This window comes from Lonchura striata, chromosome 17 (assembly GCF_050655825.1).
Source record: "Lonchura striata isolate lonStrDom1 chromosome 17, ASM5065582v1, whole genome shotgun sequence".
NCBI lineage: Eukaryota > Metazoa > Chordata > Aves > Passeriformes > Estrildidae > Lonchura > Lonchura striata.
The window spans coordinates 9,866,448-9,885,833 of NC_140719.1; the positions used below are offsets into that span (position 1 = coordinate 9,866,448).

At 53.6% G+C, this 19,386-nt stretch overlaps 2 protein-coding genes across 3 annotated transcripts in view; both read left to right on the forward strand.

The window, feature by feature from the left end:
* LAMC3 (laminin subunit gamma 3) overlaps window positions 1-5,633 on the forward strand; it is a 31,419-nt gene extending 25,786 nt beyond the window's left edge. For both annotated transcript variants that reach the window (XM_085594147.1, XM_085594146.1), the window contains 10 exons: window positions 276-481; window positions 762-838; window positions 953-1,087; window positions 1,372-1,516; window positions 1,633-1,794; window positions 2,031-2,133; window positions 2,235-2,434; window positions 2,566-2,712; window positions 2,910-3,009; window positions 3,624-5,633. In XM_085594147.1, coding sequence (XP_085450273.1) covers window positions 276-481; window positions 762-838; window positions 953-1,087; window positions 1,372-1,516; window positions 1,633-1,794; window positions 2,031-2,133; window positions 2,235-2,434; window positions 2,566-2,712; window positions 2,910-3,009; window positions 3,624-3,868 — 1,520 coding nt within the window. In that variant the 3' untranslated portion in view covers window positions 3,869-5,633. The remainder of the gene's footprint in view (window positions 1-275; window positions 482-761; window positions 839-952; window positions 1,088-1,371; window positions 1,517-1,632; window positions 1,795-2,030; window positions 2,134-2,234; window positions 2,435-2,565; window positions 2,713-2,909; window positions 3,010-3,623) is intronic.
* Window positions 5,634-6,177: 544 nt separating this feature from the next.
* AIF1L (allograft inflammatory factor 1 like) lies at window positions 6,178-18,236 on the forward strand. Its single transcript, XM_085594171.1, has 5 exons — window positions 6,178-6,261; window positions 10,731-10,797; window positions 13,776-13,817; window positions 14,961-15,123; window positions 16,782-18,236. The coding sequence occupies exons 1-5, from the start codon at window positions 6,184-6,186 to the stop codon at window positions 16,867-16,869; spliced, it is 438 nt and encodes a 145-aa protein (XP_085450297.1). The 5' UTR covers window positions 6,178-6,183; the 3' UTR covers window positions 16,870-18,236.
* The last annotated feature ends 1,150 nt before the right edge of the window (window positions 18,237-19,386 follow it).

Genomic DNA, 19,386 nt, shown 5'->3' on the forward strand with positions numbered 1-19,386 from the left:
TCACATGCCTTTGTGGGAGGACGGAGCTCTGCAGGGATGCTCACACCACTGAGGTCTTGGAGTAGGCAGCGATGGGCATTACTGGGGGCTGAACACCAACGCATGGGTACCCTGTGGGTGCTGAATTCCTGGGTCCCTCCTGAGCACCCAGAGGGACTGTATTCCCCTTTCATTAGTAGGTGTTTGGCAGGGGCTGGGGCACGGGGCAGCCCCATAGGGAAGCAGGAAGCCCCAGACAACCCCAATGGGCAATGAGATGCTTGTGCTGCCCACAGGTGCCTGGGCCACCCTCTTGGTACAGGTGGGGCAGCTGGCAGGGGCACTGAACACTGCACGAGGCCGTCTCACCAATGCCAGCCGGGCCACCAGATGCTCTGACCATGGACCCCCCAAGACCTGCACCCTGCTCTCAGAGATTGGGGCCGTGCTGCAGTCGGCACAGCGGGAGATCCTGCATGCTGCAGACACCCTGGCTACCACGGTGGGGGCTCTCAGTGGCCCTGGGCTCCTGAGGGGGGTGGTGACAATCCTGGGGGGCACTGGGATGTGCCTCTCAGGACTGTTGGGGTGGGATGTGACCAGCAGAGTGGGGGAGCAGGAAAGCCTGGGGTCCATGTGGGTATAGCCCTCCTTGCAGCTGAGTCAAGAGGAGATACTTTCCTTGCTCTAGCCCTTTGGGAGGTTCTTGTGGTGCTGGGCTGGCAGGGTCCAGGGGTGCCTGCTCCCTGCAAGGGTCTCAGCTCTGCTGTTTGCATCCCAAGGAAATTCCCCAGGAAATCCCACAGCAGCCCACAAACTGGAGCCACTGGGCACTGGAGGCTCAGGCTCTGTCCAAGAGGTAAGACTTGAACAGGCAGAGGAAGCTGTCAGCCCAACTGGGGGTGCAGGGGCCCACTCCTTTGGCAGGAGGCCAATCCTGATACCCTCTGTCTGGGTGTCCTTGTCCCTGCAGCCACAAGGACTCCATGGCACAGGTGGAGGCCGTGGTCAGGAGAGCGCTGCGTGCCTCCAACGCCAGCTCTGAGCTCCTGCGGGACCTGCTGGAGGGGAACGCGGCATGGGACGTGCAGCACGAGCTGGAGGCTGGGTGAGGGGCTGGCAGGGCCCCTCAGCCCCTTTCCTCTGGCCATGTCCCTGGTTTAGGACTTGGTTGTGGTGATTTGGCACCTACCCAACACGCCCGTGCTGGGCACCTTTAAACTCATTGCACAGCAGTGCTGTAAAGCACAGGGACAGGGTGCTTTGTGCTGGGGGGGGGGTCAGGAAACCCCCCAGAATTTCCTGCTATATCCATGTCCAGGGCCAAGTTGTCCTCTTCATCCTTCAAGGGACCAGAGGGCCCTGGCTGACAGGAGTGTCCTGTCCATGTAGGTATGAGGAAATCCAGCGGGCGCAGGAGGAGCTGGGTGCTGGCATGGCAGAGGTGGCAGTGGGTGCCAGGAGAGCTGTGACAGCCGTGGAACAGGCACATGCTGACCTGGCTGAGAGACTTTTGCAGGTGGCTGCCCTGGGGCAGGTGAGCAGCACCCAAGCTACAGGTCCTGCTGGCATGCCTACCTCCTGCTTTACCAGCGCTGCCTCCTGAGCTGGGAGATGATCTCATGGAGTCTTTTGGCACTCCTGATCCTTCAGCAGGTGCTGCCAATGCAGGCTGGAGACCTGGCACAGGAGCTGGCAGTGCTGCAGCAGGCAGCAGCGGCCCAGGAGCCGTTGGCTCAGCGGGCTGTGGAGGCATCCCGCACACTGGCAGCTGGATTGCAGCTGGAGCTGCAAAGGACTCAGAGCTTCAAGCAGGTAATTGCTGCTCACAGGGATGGGGAGCCCCATCCCTGCTGCTCCAGCAACTGGAGGGACCATGCTTGCAGCCAGGGAGCTGGGAGATGATGTTTGGGGAGACATCGTCCCTCGGGCTCACAGATGTGCCTAGGAGCTTGCTGCCAAATGGGAGCAGGCTGAATCCCACATTTCCCAGTTGGGTGCAGCTCTTCACCCACTCCCCAGCCTCATTCCTCCTCTCTTCTCCTCTCCAGCTGCGGGACCAGGCTGGCTCTGCCCATGACATGGCCACCATGGCTGTCTCCCGAGGAAAAGCTGTGCTCTCCGATGCCGAGTCCCTCCTGGCCAGCTTGGAAGGTAAAAGGCACCAGCCAGAGCATCTCCAGCCACAACCTGGCTCTCACCAGGTGACAAGGAGAGAAGTGGACAGCTTGGTGATGGCCAGGTTGCTCATATAGGCATGAAGAAAGTGCTGGGGCATCAGAAGAGTCAGACTGCCCTGAGGAGGAGGATGGCCACTGTGAGGGACAGAGTTATGGTGGATGCTCAGAGGAAGATTAAACAGGCAGAGAAGACACTGGGAAACTCCCTGTCCATCTCTACCACAGCTCAGAGGACAGCTGGGGAGGCTGAGCAAATCTCTGAGGAGAGTGCCAAGGTCTGAGCTGAGGGATTGGGGTGGAGCTGCTGGGCATGGCCAGGCTGGCAGCCACCACCTACAGAGCCCAGGCTGCTGCAGGCAGGGCTGTGTGTCCCCAGGTGACTGTTGCCATCTCTGTCCCTTTGCAGAGGGCACGGGCTGTGCTGCAGGAGAGCAAACAGGCCCTCAAACATGCCAGCCAGCTCGCCACACGTGCCAATGAGACCCAGTGGGAGCTCTCCCGGCAGGAGCACATGGCTGAGAAGCTCAGGACAGACCTGGAGGGAGCACAGCAGGTCAGTTGGGTTCCCTTGGGCAGGTTGTGTCCTCCAGAGCATGGGAGCAGCTTTGCCCACAGCCCAAAGCATAAGGAACAACCGGATTGGGAGCTCCACTGTGGGGATAACACCTTAGGGATCTTCCTGGGATCTTCTCTACCACCCAGCCAAGGGTCAACGATGTCCCTGATCTGGGTGTCTGTCTCTGTTGGAAGGTGGGGTCAGAGGTGAGTGAGATGGCAAAAAGTCTCCAGGAAGCCCGGGGCTCACTCATGTCAGACATCGAGACCCTGAACAACCTGCTGAACAGCCTAGGTGAGACCTGGTGGGAAATGGGCTGCAGGTTCCAGTGAAAGGGCTGGGCTCTTGGGGGCCTCTCCTGCTCACTGGTACTCCTGCTTGATGGCCAGCCAGGCTGAGCTGGGTGCTCTTTGGCTGAGATCATCCATGGTCTCAGCAAGGCTTTTTTAAGGCTGATGTCTTGAGGAAAACCTTCATGAAGAATGAATTGGGACTTGCAGAATGTGTGTGCTCATGTCTGCTCTAGGTACACTGATCTCCCTTGGGATCCCCAGGGGGAGCCAGGCTGGCAAAGTCCCTTTGGAACTGGGGGATGTGCTAGACTGGGTTTGCTCCTTGTTGCTGGTTGGTCTTGTTCCAGCTCCTCAAGTTTTTATCACGTGGGTTTATTTCTGAGCATTCCAGAACTTTTTCAAAAGGGTGGAAACCCTGACCCATTTGTAAGAAAAGTGCCCAGGCTCTGCCTGGAGCCGCGATTCCATTTTCTTATCTGTGATCAGTGAGAAGCTGCAAAGCCCCCATGCCCTGCTGCACCCACTCCCTATAGTTTGCCTGGTGCCATGGAGTACATCCAGAACATCTCCTGTCCACCTGTCTGCTCTCATCCATGTCCTGTCTCCCTTGCCCAGGTAACCTGGAGCAGGACATGGAGGTGGACGCAGTGCTGAGCACGGGGAGGCTGCAGCTGGAGCAGCTGTGGCTGCGCCTGGCCACGCCGGGTCCCCTGGCCAGCCAGCTCAGCCGGCTGCAGCAGGAGGCAGCACAGCAGCAGGAGAAGATCCAAGCATTTGAGAGCGACTTGGCTGAGATCCGGGCTGACAAGCAGAACTTGGAGGACATTTTGCGGAGCCTCCCTGAGAGCTGCTCCAAGTGACAGGTCGCTGGCTGCTGCCACGTGCCCTCTGTGCCCATCCTGCACAGGGAATGGCAGAGGGAAGGACACTCTGCATTCACCAGCATCAATCTGTCCCACCACTCCTCACACTGCCCTCTGTACAGTATCACACCCCAGGTCCTCTTCCACACCCGTTCAGGCTCCACGTCTCCAGCACTCTGCAGCATGACTCCAGCCACCACCTCTGCCCTTGGGAAGTGGGGAACACCCACCTACCAGGGCCACCAATGTTTCTGTGCAGGATATGGAGCCATTCAAGGCTGGTATCTCACTGCGGAGTGAACAAAGAATCCTCACAGATCTTCTCCGTCCCTCCTTTCCCATCGCAGCACAGCGCACTGGGCAGGGACAGCTTACCAAGCATGCAATGTACCCAAGCTGTACTGCCTGGCACTCCCTCCTGCCCCAGGAGCAGAGAGAGGCTCTCACACGTGCTGGAAGCTGGTCCTGCTGCACAGCACCCTGCAGTGTCGTGCTCATGGGCTGTGGTCAGAGGTGCAGAGAGGAATCCTGGTGAAGCCAGGCAGAGAGCTGCTCGCTGGAGGGCACACAGCTTGCCTGCTTCCCAAGGGAAGGGAGTTCACAGCAGGGAGGGCTGAATTAATGAGCAGAAACAAAACAAATATGGATCCTCACCCAGCTCCTGAAAGGCAGGTGGGACATCCTCAGCTTGCTTCAGTATGAGAGGAGCTCAGGTCTTGCTGTTCCCTTGCTCCAGGGTAAGACAAGGCCACAGCCAGCTCTGCTTGGCTCACCGAATGTCACCAGGCATGGCTACAAACCAGCCAGTCCCAGGGGCTGGGTGGCAGAGATGTAGTCAAGGGAGGTGTCAGAGCAGCAGCACCCACAGCCCCCATGAGCACCTGTGCCCCAGTGGTGAGGAGCTGGCTGATGGCAGCGGGCTGTGCAGCCAGTGTGGGCTGGATGGGGAGCAGCTGGACACCCACTCCTGCCTGTGTCACTCCCACGGGGTGGCAGAGGTCAGTGGCTGTATTGCCTTTAAAGGAAAGGCATTTATGTTCCCCTGTGCTCTCATGTGGGCTGGGCTGCAGGACGAGCCAGGTTCTGGCTCAGCCCACCTTGTGCTGGCTTGTGACTCCAGGTAGCTGAAGTCATTCCCATGAGACCAGAAACGAGTCCCCAGGCTGGATCTTGCTTCATTTTTTAACCAGTTTTACCCATGTTTTTTCTGCTTACAGTGCTGCAAATCAGGTTTGCTAAAGTCTTGTGTAATTTATGTAAAATTGCTGCCATCGATGTTGAATTCCCCCAGCAACATTTCTGGTGGGTCCAGTGGCCTGGAAGGAACACAGAATTCTCCTACTGAGAACAAAGCATCACCCTTCTAATTCTGCACGAAAGCTGCCCTAGGAGTGGGGTGCCAGAGCTGCAGCGCTGTGGGGGTGTGATGGCAAGGGCTCCCCTGCTGCTGCCCAAGGACAGCTCTGGGAAAGCAAAACCATGGAACAGTGAGAGCACAGCGTGATCCGGCTTGGCCAGAGGCAGGGAGCCGTGGCCACTTACTGTCTCTCTGGGAGGACAATTAGACATCTCCAGTGAACACACAAATTTGCTGCTCTTACAGAAATGTCAAGCCTCTGCTGTGTGCCTGCTGCTGAAGATGTGGTTCACGCTGCCTCCTGCCCTTCTGGAACTCTGTGGTGCCACCTGCCTAGAGCTGTATCCATTAAAAATTCTTAATATAACACACAGCTGTCCATCCAGGTGTGTGGAACACACTGTACCTGAGTTTGCTGCTTTTAAAAAGCAGGGGTTGAAATGCGGCTGCATTTGGGGTGGTGAGGGGAATATGTCTGAAAATCCCCACTAAACCCCACGTTGGTACTTGATTTTAACATCAGGTGTCAGGCTGACACCGCGGGGGCGTGGGACACGCATGGCAGGACATCACCTCGGCCGCGACTGTCGCTCGGGCCGTCCCTTTTCCCGCTGCTGGCGCTCCAGGGTTTATCCAGCGCTGGAAGCGGCCGTACCATCCCGCCCCTGTCCCTGTGCCGCCGGTACCGCTCCCAGGGCAGCTCCGGGGCGATCCCCGGTGTCCCGGAGCGGCGGTGCGGGCAGACGGAGCCGGTCCCTTCCCTCCTGCGGGAAGCCCGGAGGCGGCCGTGCCTGCCCCCGTGCCCACCTCCAGCCCACCGCGGTACCGCGCTGCCCTCCCGGTGCGGGCTCCGGCACCGTGGGGCGGGGAATGGGTGAAGGGCGGGGGCGGAGGGCCCGGCCCGGCCCTGCCCGCCCCTATTTAAGGCGGCGGCGGGCGCGGGTGGCTCGGTGCGATGGCGGCTCCGCGCCGGCCGAGCGGCGGGGGGATGCGGAGAGCCCCGCAGGACGGGCGGCTGGAGGAGATCAACAAGGTGGGGCTGGGGCCGCCTCCCCACCCGACCCCGCGGGGAGTGGGCAGGGGGCTGCGGCGGGGGCGGGCGGGGCAAGAGGAGGAGGAGGAGGAGGAGGGGGGTGGTGGGTGCAGGAGGAGCTGCCGACCCCTCTGCCCAAACCCCTTTGGAGAGGGGATCCGGCCGCAGGAGGAAGCGGGGTTTCCACGGGGATCGCTCCCATCCGCTGGGATTGCGCTTTCCCTGCATCGCACATCGGCAGGTCCGAAGGGCTGGTGGGCGCCCGGGGGCTGGCTGCTATGGAATTCCCTTTGGGAACGTGCTCCAGCAAGAATGGGGGCTATTGTTCTCCTGGAGCTCTTCAACCTCCCCTTTGCTGTATCAAGCGCTTCAACTTTTTCTTCCCGGAATGAGAAGTTTCTGCTGCTCAGAGCTGACTCCAGCCTTCCTAGCTTTTTGTTACAGAGGGTGAATGGGTTGCCCAGTATGGTTGGACGTCCCACAAGCCTCGGGCAGGGGGAATGGAACCCCCTGGATTAGTGGAAAGTGCACTGGGCTTCGTGCCCTTCATGCCAGGGTCAGGCAAGGTCCTCTCCCCCGAGCTTCAGGCTTACCCTGTCCCTTGCTTGGCATGGTTGTGGGGGCAGTTCTGTTGGCATCCCTCCCAGCTAAGAGCAATTCTGAGGGTGAAAAGAAGGTTTTAACCTTGAAGCAAACAATGCTGGGATTTCTAGCACTTCTAGAAATCCTTTAGTTAGTGGCACCTTGGTGTTACAAGTGCAGAAATCAAATCGCTGTACAAGATGAGAGCCCGGAGGAGATGGGCTCATCTTGTCCTCACACTGATTAAGCTCTGAAAAGTGTCACTATACTCCACCAGACAGCAATGCTCCTCCAGTGAGACAGTAGAGGTGAAGCGTAGGTCACTGGAGAGGGAATTAAGTCATTAGAAATTACTCAATTAACTAGAAATTGGGATGTACTGCGGAATAAGAGTGGAAAGAGAGATGTCATGACATAAGGTGTAGAATAAGAGCACTTGGTTGAAAAGGAGCCTTTGTAACCTGCTGCTGGAAGGCAGGCACAGCACACCCTGCACAAGGCGTGTAGCTGGCTATAACACACCTCCCCTAGCCAAGGTGGTGGTGGCCCTTAGGCTGAAGATCAAGGGACTGTGTTGTACCTGCTGCTGCAGTTTCTGCTTTTCCAGAGCCGTCCTCCAGCATCACAGAGGCACAAGGTGGATACGTGATCCTTAAGCTGGTAGGAGCTGTAGGGCTGAGTCTGGGAAGCTGTGCTTCCTGGGATGCTGGGGGTGTGCCACTGCTGTGTCCCGAGGCTCAGGGCTGTTCCCACGCAAGGGACAGGTTCCTATCTCTTCCCTAAACTGACATCACTTCTGGCCTTTTCTTTGGCTGAGGTTTGGGTGACAAAAATGAAACAAGCTGCGTGACTTCCCACTGACAGAGCTGCTTGTTTGCATCCTTACTGCCCTGTGTGCTGGCTCAGCGCTACGAGATGAGGTTTGAGCAGCTCAAAACCAAGTTGCAGATAGCATGGGTGGCAGATGCCCATGGATTCTCAGAAGCCATTGTGCTCTGGGCAGCAACCCCCACGCTGCTGTGCTTTGCCAGCTCCATGGGGGAGTGCAGCAAACAGCCTCACACCTCCCTGACAAACAGCTGATACAGAAACTTGGGCTGATACTGTGGCTGGAGCCAAGGAGGGGGTTTCCCCAGCACTGAAGAGCCCTAAGGCTGTAAAACAGTCAAGTGCTCCTAATAAAACCTATCAGGCCGAATTCCTATCAGGCTTAATCTCATTGTCTCATCCTAACACTTAGCTCCCTCCAGCCCTGTTTTCCTGGCTGGTTTCTACCCCAGAGCTCTCTCTGGGACATGGGTCTGGCAGGCTGTACACTGAGTGCACATGTGTTGCTGAGGGATAGCCAAGTCCTAGTGCTGGCTTCTCTCTTCCAGCCTGAGCCACTCTTCTGGGCTCCCCTCTTGGTTGTTCCCCTCTTTTTGAGCAGTGCAATCACATTGTCCAGCCTCGTGCATCAAGGTGGCAGGTCTAATCCAGCCCAGATTAGTTTCAACCTTGTTTTACCCTCTAATGCTCTGGGCTGCAGGGAAGGAATTCAGCTTGTCAGAGAGCAGGTGCCTGCTTCTCCCATCAAGGGCAGGCAGGAGCATCCCTCAGCCCTTCCCAGCCCCTGCAGGCAGGGTGGCTGGCATTCAGCACTTAAACATCCCAGTGAGAGCTTGGCCTGCCGGTTGGAGTCACCTTTTTGGGGAGCAAGGATGCATCTGGCTTTGCTCAGGTTGTGTTGCAGGTAGCTGGGACTTGTCTGACTGAGTTTATTGGCTTAGAAAAGTCTCTCAACAGCTCAAGAAAGGCTGTTCAGGGCAGGAGTGGAGGAGAGGCTTTTAAAGCAGTTCTTATTAATAGAACATGCCCCTTAAAATGGGAACTTAAGCTAAGGGCTCTAGGAGGACCTTCAGCCACTCTGAGTTTGAGTCACAGGCCCTGGGGACTGAATTCCTGTGTGCCATTGTGAGTGTTTTCCTTATCGTGTCACAGCCCAGCTCACACAATGTGGAGAGTGGAATGCTTTTCAAATACAGCCCCTTGTTGCTTCCTTGCACCTGGAGCAGAGCTGTGGTGCTGGTGGGCTCTCCAGCCCCCTTCCAGTTGAAACACAAGGGAATTGAGTCCTGATCCTGTGTGCAGTGTCACCTGTTCTGCTCTTGTGTCATGCTGCCCAGGGCTGGTGGTCTCCTGGCCATGTGTCCCTCAGCCATCACATATGGATGCATTCCCTTCAGTCTTCACAATTTCTGTGCCACTTCTTGCTCCCAGAGAGATGCTGTGCTCTGCCCTCACATCCCCTGTCCTGCTGAGATGTGGAAGCTGCTTGCTGCTCCTGCAGGGCAGGAATGAAGCTGTGACCTAGTGGCCAGGAGGTGTTTTGGCTTTCAGTGATGTTTGCCTTCTCCAGAGGCTGTTCAGCAGTGATGGCAGCAGGTCACACTGCTCTGGTCTCTGGTGACTCCTGCTGCTGCTGCCTGGGCCCAGGTCTTGAAGCTGAAGTGGGCCCTTTGTGTTGAACTGGTAAATGATACCCCTGGGTAGAAATAACTGAGCTAAATGAAACTGAGTTTGCAAAGGAGAGCAAAACAAGGAACTGGAAATGTTGCTTTTCACCACAGCTCTCAACTTGAGTTGGTGACCATGGTGATGAGGGAAGCCAGTGTCACCCTGGTTTTGTGGCCATAGTCTCTGGTGTCCCATGTGGAGTTTCTGGGGTGGGAGGAGGGGGTGGCAGTCACTTCTGTCCTAGTGGGCTTCCTAGTTCTGTTGCAGGGAAAAGACTTGCCATAGAAGTGGTTAACTGGCAGTGAAGGTTTGAGGATTCCCTGAGCAGTCTAAGCTCCCCTGTCCCAGTGAGGAAGGAGGGAGAGCTCCAGCTGTGTGTGGGACCCAGAGCACAGGAGCAGGATTAGGATTACCAACAGTGATCAGCACACAAGGCTCTTGGTGACCCACTCCTGCCTTCCCCATAAGCATGGGGAGCAGTGGTGAGGAACACATTCCCAGAGCAGGGAACAGCCTCAGTCCTCCATCCACTAACCCCTCGAGGGGTTTATCCTGGACAGGCCATGCATAAACTGTGCAGATGTTAATGATTTCTGCACTGAAGAATGTGGTGTTGTTGCTGAACACAGATCGAGTCATTAAGCTGTGCTGGGCTGGAGCTGGGCGATGTGGGAGGGCAGGGACAGGAGCAAGGCCCTGCTGCTCACAGCTGTGGGGAGTGTTGCTGGCAGGGCACAGCAGAAGAGTTGGCTGTGCATGTTGTGGTCTGTTCTCTTGGGTATCTGAAGGTTTTTCAGGTGGGGCTAGGGACAAGTGACCAGAAGTGATTCAGGGCTTCCTCTCTAACCTGAGCAGGGTAGAGGGAGAAAATGGATATTTGGTATAAGAGACTTCATAAGCCCAAAATACCCGTCCCCTTGGGCATATGACATTCTGCAAACTTTGCCTGCTCTATTTACAAGCCCTCTGAGTTTATCTAAGAGCTTGAAATCTCAGATAAGAGTGCTTTTTGCAAGGACTAGGAGCCCTTGCTGGAAATAAGTGCCCAATCCACATGCTAAGTGTGCTTAAGCAGAGATGTGGGGAGCTCAAACTTTGAGTGAGCAAGAACAGGGGCTTTCATGCAGTTATTCCAAAGGCAGGTGGGGTCCAGTCCTCCCTCAAGCTGCTGGTGGGAAATCTGAGACATCAGAGGGATTCCCCTTGCACTGGAATGTTAATGACAAGGTGTGGAGGGATTCAGCCCATTTTCAAGTCTCCTGGTGCTGTTGCTCAGCTGTGAGTCTCTGGGAATTGAGAATCTTCTGACTAATGCTGCCTTTGGAGGTGCCCTCTAGGGTGTTTTTCTTTGCATCTTTAACCTTGAGTATATGTAATTTTTTCTGTTTTAGGAGTTTCTCTGTGACCCAAAGTTCAGTAATGAAAAAGACCTGGAGGAGAAGTTGGCAGTGTTCAAAGGTGAGAACTGGAGGGTCGTCCTGTCCTTTGAACCTTACTGCTTGCTCTGAACCAGATTATTTTCCTCAGCACTTGGATCTCACCAGCCTGAGATTCTCTGCCAAATAAAGTAACTGAGTTGAGATGGATGCCTTCCCCCTTGCTTGCGAGACTTGGTGAAACTCTCTGGAGAGGTGTTTTCCACACAAGCCTTTGTGCTTCTCCTGCTTGCAGGGCAGAGACATGTCACCCTAAAGACATCCTGCCTGGCAGCTGCTGTTACTGCAAAACCTGCTGTGTGGGCAAAACTCTGGGGAGCAGCAAGGGAGGATGGTTTCTGTCAGCAAGCTAACTGGCATAATGGACCGTGCAATAGCTGGACTCTATTTTTTTTTTTCCCAATGAGTAGGAGGGCCTCATTCCACAAAGCAGAAGTGTCAGCTGCTTTCTGGAGGAGTTGGGGACTTCCTCTCTCCAAAAGTCTCTTTAGTCCTTTCCCAGCCGCTTGACAGCAGAGGGAACACAGCACTGCTATGTCTAGTTCTGGCCAAAGCCTGTCTCCAGTGGGTCAGCAGATCTAGGGCTTATGTTTGGGCCTTTTGCTGGGACAGGAGATAGAGAAACAGCTCAAAAGCCTGGAGTCCTCTGTAGCTTGTCCCCAAAATGGTTACATGACAAGATCTGGCAGGGTTATTCTGGTGTACCCACTTTCTTTCCAAGCAGTGGCTGAAGGCAGTTGGGAAAACATGCCTGCGTCACACTGCCTCGAGGCTTGTGCTCAGCCTGGCTCTAACCAAATAAAACCTGACCTTGCTTCCATTTCAGACATTGTCTGCTATTTCCCTTTGAATTTTGGCTTTGCAATCCAGCAAAGAAGAAGCTGGCTGGCGTTTTGTGATCCCTTACACTGCTGGGCACAGAGGAGCCTCCTGTGTTCCCCGATCTCTTTGTGTTGCCTTTTGTGTAGCTTTGGCTTTTGGCTGCAGCCCCGCATTATTTTTTCCCATCACAATTGGGGCTCTTCAAACATTGCAACTGTAGGTCACAGGCAGAGAATTCCCTGTAACGAGAGCCTTTGGCATCTCTTCCTGCTGCCTCGTGAGTTTGTCTCCGTGGCCTGTCCCTCTCTCCAAGGCCTCCTCCAGCTCCCCCAACAATCAGCTCATTGTGTGATGATGGGAGAATATTTCTTCTCTGCTGTCCTTCCCACTTCCCTCTCCCAGCCTGGGGGAGGCAAAGATGGAGCCCCCATGCAGTGTTTGTGTAAATGTATTTGTGAGGGAGGGACCATGCATGGTTTTTGCCCCACTATATCCCTGCTGCTGGGGTGGGAGGGAAGCATGAATGTGTGAGCTGAGGCTGATGTAAAGCTGCCTCTGTTCTCTGCACTGTTGGCTGAGTGTCAGCTCAGAAGAAAAGAAAACATGGGCTGGGCATGGACGTGGCAGAGCAGGGTTTGTGCCCCAGGCATATGCAGGGGTGCCTGACCCTGGTAAGGGAGGTGGAAGTTAAAATGCACAAGGTCATTCTGGTGAGGCAGAGTGTGGGGAGAGGCAGTCCCACATCAAGCATCACTCTGGCCCCTAAACGTGTGTTATAGCCTGATTTCTTCTAGAATCGGTTGCTTGATGCTTGAAGGGAGACATTTACTTCAACCTGAAGCATGAACATCTTTGGCTTATACATGGTATTTCCATATTCTGTCCTGGCCAGCTCATGGCAGCAGTAATCCATGGGCTGAGACCCAGGTGAAGCCAAGCCAGTCCTTTGCCTCCTGCCCCTCACAACAGTTAACCCAGCAATTTCCCTTGGAAGCACAGGTCCTGGAAAGACTCTGATGTGTGAAATAACCACTCTTCACTTTGGCTCCTTAGCCTACCACTTGTGTGTTCATGCTCATATGCCTGCTGGTATCCCCAGAGCAGAGGCAAAAGGTCTTTTCAATTTTCTTTCCTGGGGCAAAGGAGAAGTCTGGAAGAGCTTAGTTAATCTGGGTCCTCCAAGGTGAGGTTGTGGTGAGAGAGTGCTCACTGCAGGGTAATTTCTCCAGCTCAGCATGGATGGATGGTGCCAGCAGGCATCTTGCTCTTTCCATTTAGTATAGCTGAGGTGATGGGGGCCCCCCTGTGGTGCTGGGAGCTGTATGGTCTGTAAGACAGACAAATCCTTGCCTGAAGAGCTTAAAGTCTAAATGGGGAACAGCTATCAGGAGGTGGGGGGTGTGTAGGAAGCTCAGGTGTGCTACTTCAAAGGGAAGAAGCTGCACAGGACTGAATTCCTGAATTTTCTAACTCAAATCAGTGCTCTGCCTGTTACAGCATGCAAGTTTTTGTCCTGCAAAGCTAACCAGACCTTCTGGAGCAGGCTCTGCCTCTCTCTGAGAATACTGGAGTTGCTCAAGTCAGCAGTGTTTGACAGCAGGCTGGAAGGGCAAACAACCTGCTCCAGCATCACTGTGCCCAGGCATGTTCTTGGCTTCGCCCTCTTGATGTGGTCCTTGAGCATCTCTCCTGGCAGGTGCTCCTCTAGGAGTGAGCACAGTGACGGGAGCACTGTGGAGTCTGTCCCTCATTATTGCAAGCGACTGCGTCATTTAATCCCCCTTCTAATCCGATCAAGCTTCATCTCGGGAGTGCTCAGGGGTTTGTTTTCCTTGCTACTCCTTCTGGGAGCCTGTTCCAGAGCTTTGTTTTTCTGGCTGGAAACCTTTTAACGCTGTTCATAGCCAGCTGATACCTTGTTCTCATGCCAGTGTTTTCCTTCAGCTTAAATGAAAAGCAGCCACAATTACAGAGAACTTAACTCTAGAGCCCTGGAGTTGAGATAAGGGTGCTAAAACCAGGCCTTGAGATGGTCTCCCCCTCTGAACTTTGCATTCAGCAGTATATCAATCTTATCACCAAATGCTTTATTTCAGGGCTGTAAGCAGGCAGTGCTCCAAAGCCCTGCACACCCTCCTCCTCTAGAGTCCTGCTAACTTAATTCTGTGTCTCTTCCAGAGAAATACATGGAGTTTGACCTGAACAACCAAGGCGAGATTGGTGAGTGATTCTGAAGGATGCTGGGCTGGAAGAGCCACAGCCTGTCTGCTGCTGAATCTGCTGCTTCCCTCTGCACTCATGGTGTTGAGGAGAAAAACTTGTGGCTTTTCCTATGCCCAGCCTTGCTTGGATCTTGATTGTCAGCCAGGGGCTTCCTTGGCTTTCTAGCCCCTGCCTCTCATCTTCTTCAGTCTCTCTTTGCCAGCACTCTTCTCAGTGCTGTTCTCCTGAAGTTCTGTTTATCTCCTCCACGGCTTTCTGCTCTAAATGCTTTTTTTTCCTTCTCCCTTTTTCTCCACTGAGGCCTTCTTCTCAATCTTCTGCTGCAAAGCTGGGAATTCAGAGCTGGGAAGCTGCAGGACTTTGACAGTCCTAGCGCTTGAGGCAGGAGCTGTATAAATCCATGAGCACTTCTGGTGCAGAGAAGCTCTTTGCTTTGCAAGGGAGGGAGCAGAGGGAAGAAAAGGACTTGAGAGTGAGTCTGGCTCAGCTGAGCAGCCCTGCTTTGGGCTCAGAAAACACCAGTTACATAAAGTTCCAGCCTCCTCCAGGCCTGGAGCTGACACTGAAGTGTAATCACTTGTGCAGTGTGCCCTTCCAGGAGGCGGCTGCCTCGTTCCCCTCCTCCACAAGGCTTCCAGCTGAAGTGAAGCCTGTGGGGAGCTGAGGAGGCCTGACTCAGGGCTTCCGGGAGGGAAGGGGCCGCAGGTCTCAGCAGGCAGCAGTGCAATGGGAGGAAATGGCCTGTGGCGATGGGCAGGGGCGTCTGCTCCCCACTGCTTGTTTGTCTCCAGCTTTAACCCCGGTGTTGCTTCCCTCCTCCCCATCCTTGTGATTCTTGGCAACACAATCTGAGCTAGAGAGCACTGTCCCCACGTGTCTCTGGAGCACTTGGAGTTGTCCCTCTTCTCCGAGTGTGTGGTATTTTTATCTTGAGCTGCACAGCTGGGAAGTGATGCTCTGTACTGGGCAGAGTGGCATTGAGCTGTGCTGGAAGGCTTTTTGTGCTTTTGGCAACAGCTTAATGCTGTCAGCCACAGAGTCCACGGTGAGGTGGTCTCGGGTGGGAACTCATGGCTCTATCCCTAGGGTTAGTCTGTGCTCAGTGGGCTCACCCCTTGACAGCAGTGATTGCTCTTGTAGATTTGATGTCTGTCAAAAGGATGATGGAGAAGCTGGGGGCTCCAAAGACCCACCTAGAACTGAAGAGGATGATCTCCGAGGTGACTGGAGGGGTCAGCGACACCATCTCGTACCAGGACTTTGTCAGCGTGATGCTTGGGAAACGCTCTGCTGTGCTGAAACTGTGAGTGTCCCGGGATGGAGCTGGGGAGGGCAGCACCGAGCTGCTCTGGTGGGAAGCTGGGAAGCACGAGCTGTTCTCTCTGCTGGAACTGGAGCTGGGCACACTCAGTGTTCATGCAAGGAGATGAGGACCCTTGTGCAGGGGGGTCTGCAAGGTGCCATGAGAGGGTGTATAAGCCCGGGTGGTGGCTGAGCAGTGGTAAGTGCTCCCAGCAGAGCTGCCTGCTGTGAGTTAGCACAGGCTTCCTCACATGTGCTCCATGGGAGCCATCCCCCTCCTTTCCCCAGGATGTGCAGGCATTCAGCACTGCAGGACTTCTTCCCATCTCTTCCCTGAGGATCCTACTGGCTTTGGGGACATAGGCTTGCCCTGTGGATGGTGGCAGGACTTGAGTGAATGAGGATCCTGCCAGTACCAGTAGTGCTGGCTCCTGTTTCCCACAGGATACTCTGTCCCTGCCTGATCTTGGAAGGATGGGCAGTAGATGGAGATGGGACACATGCTTAAAACAGCTGGCTCATGCTGGGAGAGGTTTTCTGTGGTACAGGATGCCAGCACTAGCCTCCCACGCCCCCCTCTGCCCTCTCAACAGGTCTCTGAAAGTGCTGCTCTAACAAATGGCTTCCAAACACTTGCTTGGCTTCATCTCCATCCCGTTGAAATCTGGCATTTCCTTTCACAGCTCAGAGGCTGGCCCTGCTTTTTTGTCTGAAACCACCATGAATAGGAGCTGATCCTCTCCATCCTCCTTCCCCTTTTTTGAAGGCAGCTTTAGAAACACAGCCAGCTTTCCAGGCAGGTTGGGAGGAAGGATCTTGCACCCACCTCTCACGTGGTTTCTCTAAGCTGGGACATGTTTGCTGGCAGATTCTCCCCTCTGTGAGCTGTGTCTCTTTTGCGATGCTTCTCTTCCAAGCAGACACAGACTTCTGACATCTCTGCTCCTCCTTTTTCTCCACAGAACCAGACTGAGCCTGCAGCCTATCCCATATCTTCCATCCCTCCTCCCAACTGCAGCAGCTTTCACAAACAGGTCCCTTCTCTTGCTAACAGACACCCCATTGTCTGTTGGACCCTGTAGAGCAGGAGCAGAAATGTAAAACTCCTAAGAGCAGTACAGCCCTTTGATCCATCGAGGCAGCTGGCATTCCCAGCGTAGCTGCAGTCCTCAGGGAGGAAGACAGTGAGAGTGGTTGCAAAATGCTTGAGATTCCTACAGCCAGTGCCTTGCTCCTTGTTTTTGCTCTCTCCTCTGGCTGTAATTGCTTTTGCTTGCTCGGTGTTGGCTTCTGAATATTCTGTTGTGTGGTTATGTGCAAGGTGGGCCAGGAGTGGTATTTGCTTTTACGCATCAGGAACACTTGGCATGCAGTGTGTGCCCCAGGGGATTTCGGAAGTGGCTGTCTAAATAAAATGTGCTAATCCTCTGGGCTCTGAGAGGAAAACCGGCAGAGACTTTAGGAACCCACTCCTGGTAGCTGCTGGAAAAGCCAGCCTGGCAGCACTGCCCTCTGTTGGCTTTCTCTGCTTTGTTAATTATCTGAGTGCTCTTTATAGGGGAGCCAGATGCTCTTTTTCAGCAGAGAACACCACCCCCAGTGATGGATAAATATACATTTGCTCTTTTTAAAATTGGCAATATCTGTTGTGTTTTGCAGGGTCATGATGTTTGAAGGAAAAGCCAATGAAAGCAACACAAAACGTTCTGGTCCACCTCCAGAGAGAGACATAGCCAGCCTCCCTTGAAGAGGACAGGCTATAAAATGGGCACTGTTTGCTTTGCTGGTTTGTAACAGAGGTTACATGTGCTTTGTTACTCTTTACTGTGGACAGTCTTAGTTTTCAACTAACCTGCCTTAGAGGAACAGCAAGGGAAGCTGGAGACCCCCAGCTCATGTCTTTCTGCTGCATCCCTTAGCCAACTTGATCTGTTAGACAGAAGCTGTAGCACCAAGTGTAATGTGAGACCAAAAAGAACAAAAAATAACTTGTGATTTTACTCTTTCCTCTGCCCTTCCTGCATTTCTCAGACGAGGAGCTACTTTGTTCCCAGTGTATGGATTCAGAGCTGTGCTTGTCACGGCAGGTTCCTAATGGTCCTTGCTGCCAGACATGGACAAAACCCCTGAGAGCGGTTTCATGGGTGCAAAGAAATAAGTGCCTTCTCTGCTCCATCCTCCTGTTCCTACTTTGGACTTAGTTCTTCCCCTCCTGACCTCCCCAAAATGCAAGTCAGGCTTCCACATCTGCCTGATCATATGGGGAACGTGGGAATGTGCTTGGACACGGAGATCTGCCTGCACAGCCTATTGGAGTGGGGACATTTGTCTGCTCTGGGGGCTCATCCTGCGGGCAGATCTCGGGGTCCAACTGCAAGTGAGGATGGTTGATGCCACCTTGGGGACCCCCTTGTAATAAATCATGACTTGGGTCCGACCAGGAGTGTAACCTCTGGGCAGGTGATTGTGTGTCCCATCCATGGAGTCCAGAAACAAGCTGTGATGCCTTTGCAGCCCCACAGGATTCCTGGGGCAAGTGAAACCTCCAGGTGAAAGGAAAACTGAGTGACCAAACTGAGCCTGGCCAGAGCAGTTGCAGATGAGGATCTGTCCTCAGGCAGCTTCTCTGTCCCTCTGATTTTTGCAGACCTCCCTGTGTGTGTTTCAGCCTGGTCCCCTGGGCCTATCCATTTTCCTGATGGATAAGGCTTAAAATCTGCAAAATAAGAAGGGCTGTAAATATGGAATATGAGCTGGGACTGTGCTATCCACACTCTGGGTACTGTGGTGATTTTTGTTCCATACACAGTTTCTGGAATCCAGGTGTTTGCTCTTTGGCCTTTCCCTACTCTTTTCTTAAATGCTCTTGACAGCTTTTAACTTTTTTTAAATCATGATTTAGTAAGTACATTTTTAAAGGAAATACAAATAATTAACTCTACTAGGCTCATCGTTCCTGCCAAAGGCTGCACTTTTAAATAATTTTTAAAAAACCAACAAAAACATTCTCACTACTGTTTGTGTGAAAACCAAAACTGTAACGGAGAGAAAAATTATGAGCAAAAGCAGCACCAGTCTACTTCAAGGACTGAAAATAAATCTTTTGAAGCTACACAGTGTGTCAGTGTTTACTGTTATCAGCTCTGAAGCTTGGTCCATATAACTGGTTGAAGATCAAGGGAGTTGGTTTCCAAGTCTGTTAATATAAACCCTTAAACAGATCCTGGAGATAGGTTTGGAGTGTCTTGATCTGATCTTTATCTGTAATAACTGACTGAAAACCATGGCGTTTGTGTGATGAAATACAGAAGCCACCTCCTGAAAGCTGGCTCTTTTTTTTGACTTACTGAAAAAGAGCAGATGCCAGTGCTTGTTTTAAGGAATAACTTGTTTATTCCTTAAGAGAGCAGACACTTGCAATGCTTCTCTTGAAGGAGGTTTTTCTTGTCTGATGTGAATTGTCAAAAGGGGAGACCAAGCTTCCTGGGGAATGACTGGGTGCACTTTTTCCATGTGTTTCTCAAAAGGACAGAATTTCCCTGAGATCACAACCCCACGTCTGCTTTCTGCTGCCTGGTAGCCTCTGGGAATGCACTGGCTTTTCTTGGCTGCGTGTTGAAGCTGTTGTTCAGCTGGGAAAAAAAGGAAACATATTACACGAGGGAAACTTGGATGTGGTTTGCCACGGTTCAGGTCACTGCCCAAAGCCATCATTACTTGTCTCTGTGGAAATCCTTGTCCTTTTTGGTCCTGGAAAAGAAAATGACCTGCTAGAGCTGGAAACAACCCTTCTCAAAATGTCTCCATAGGGCTGAGTGCTGGCATTCTGTCTGAGTGGGAGCTGAACCCCTCAAAACTTGAACAAGTAATAAAATCAGGGACCTGGTGTGATCAAGCACCCACATTCTGCTTTTGTGTGATCCTGGAGCACAATAAGGCTCCTCCAGCTCACAAAGCTTCTGTGTTTGCAACTCAGCCATCCCACACTGGAACTGACCCAGAACATCTCCATGCTCCCACTGCAGCCCATGCCAAGAGAGCAGGATTTTAGCTGAGGGAAAGGCATGAAACTGTGTCAGGGTAGGTTAGGTTGGGATTAGAAAAAGGTTCTTCCTCCAGAGGGTGCTGGGCACTGTTCAGGCTCCCCAGGGAATGGGTACAGCCCAAGGCAGCCAGAGTACCAGGAGTATTGGGACATGGTGGGATTCTGGAGTTTCCCTGTGCAGGCTCAGGGGTTCAATTCAACAATTCTTGAGCGTCCCTT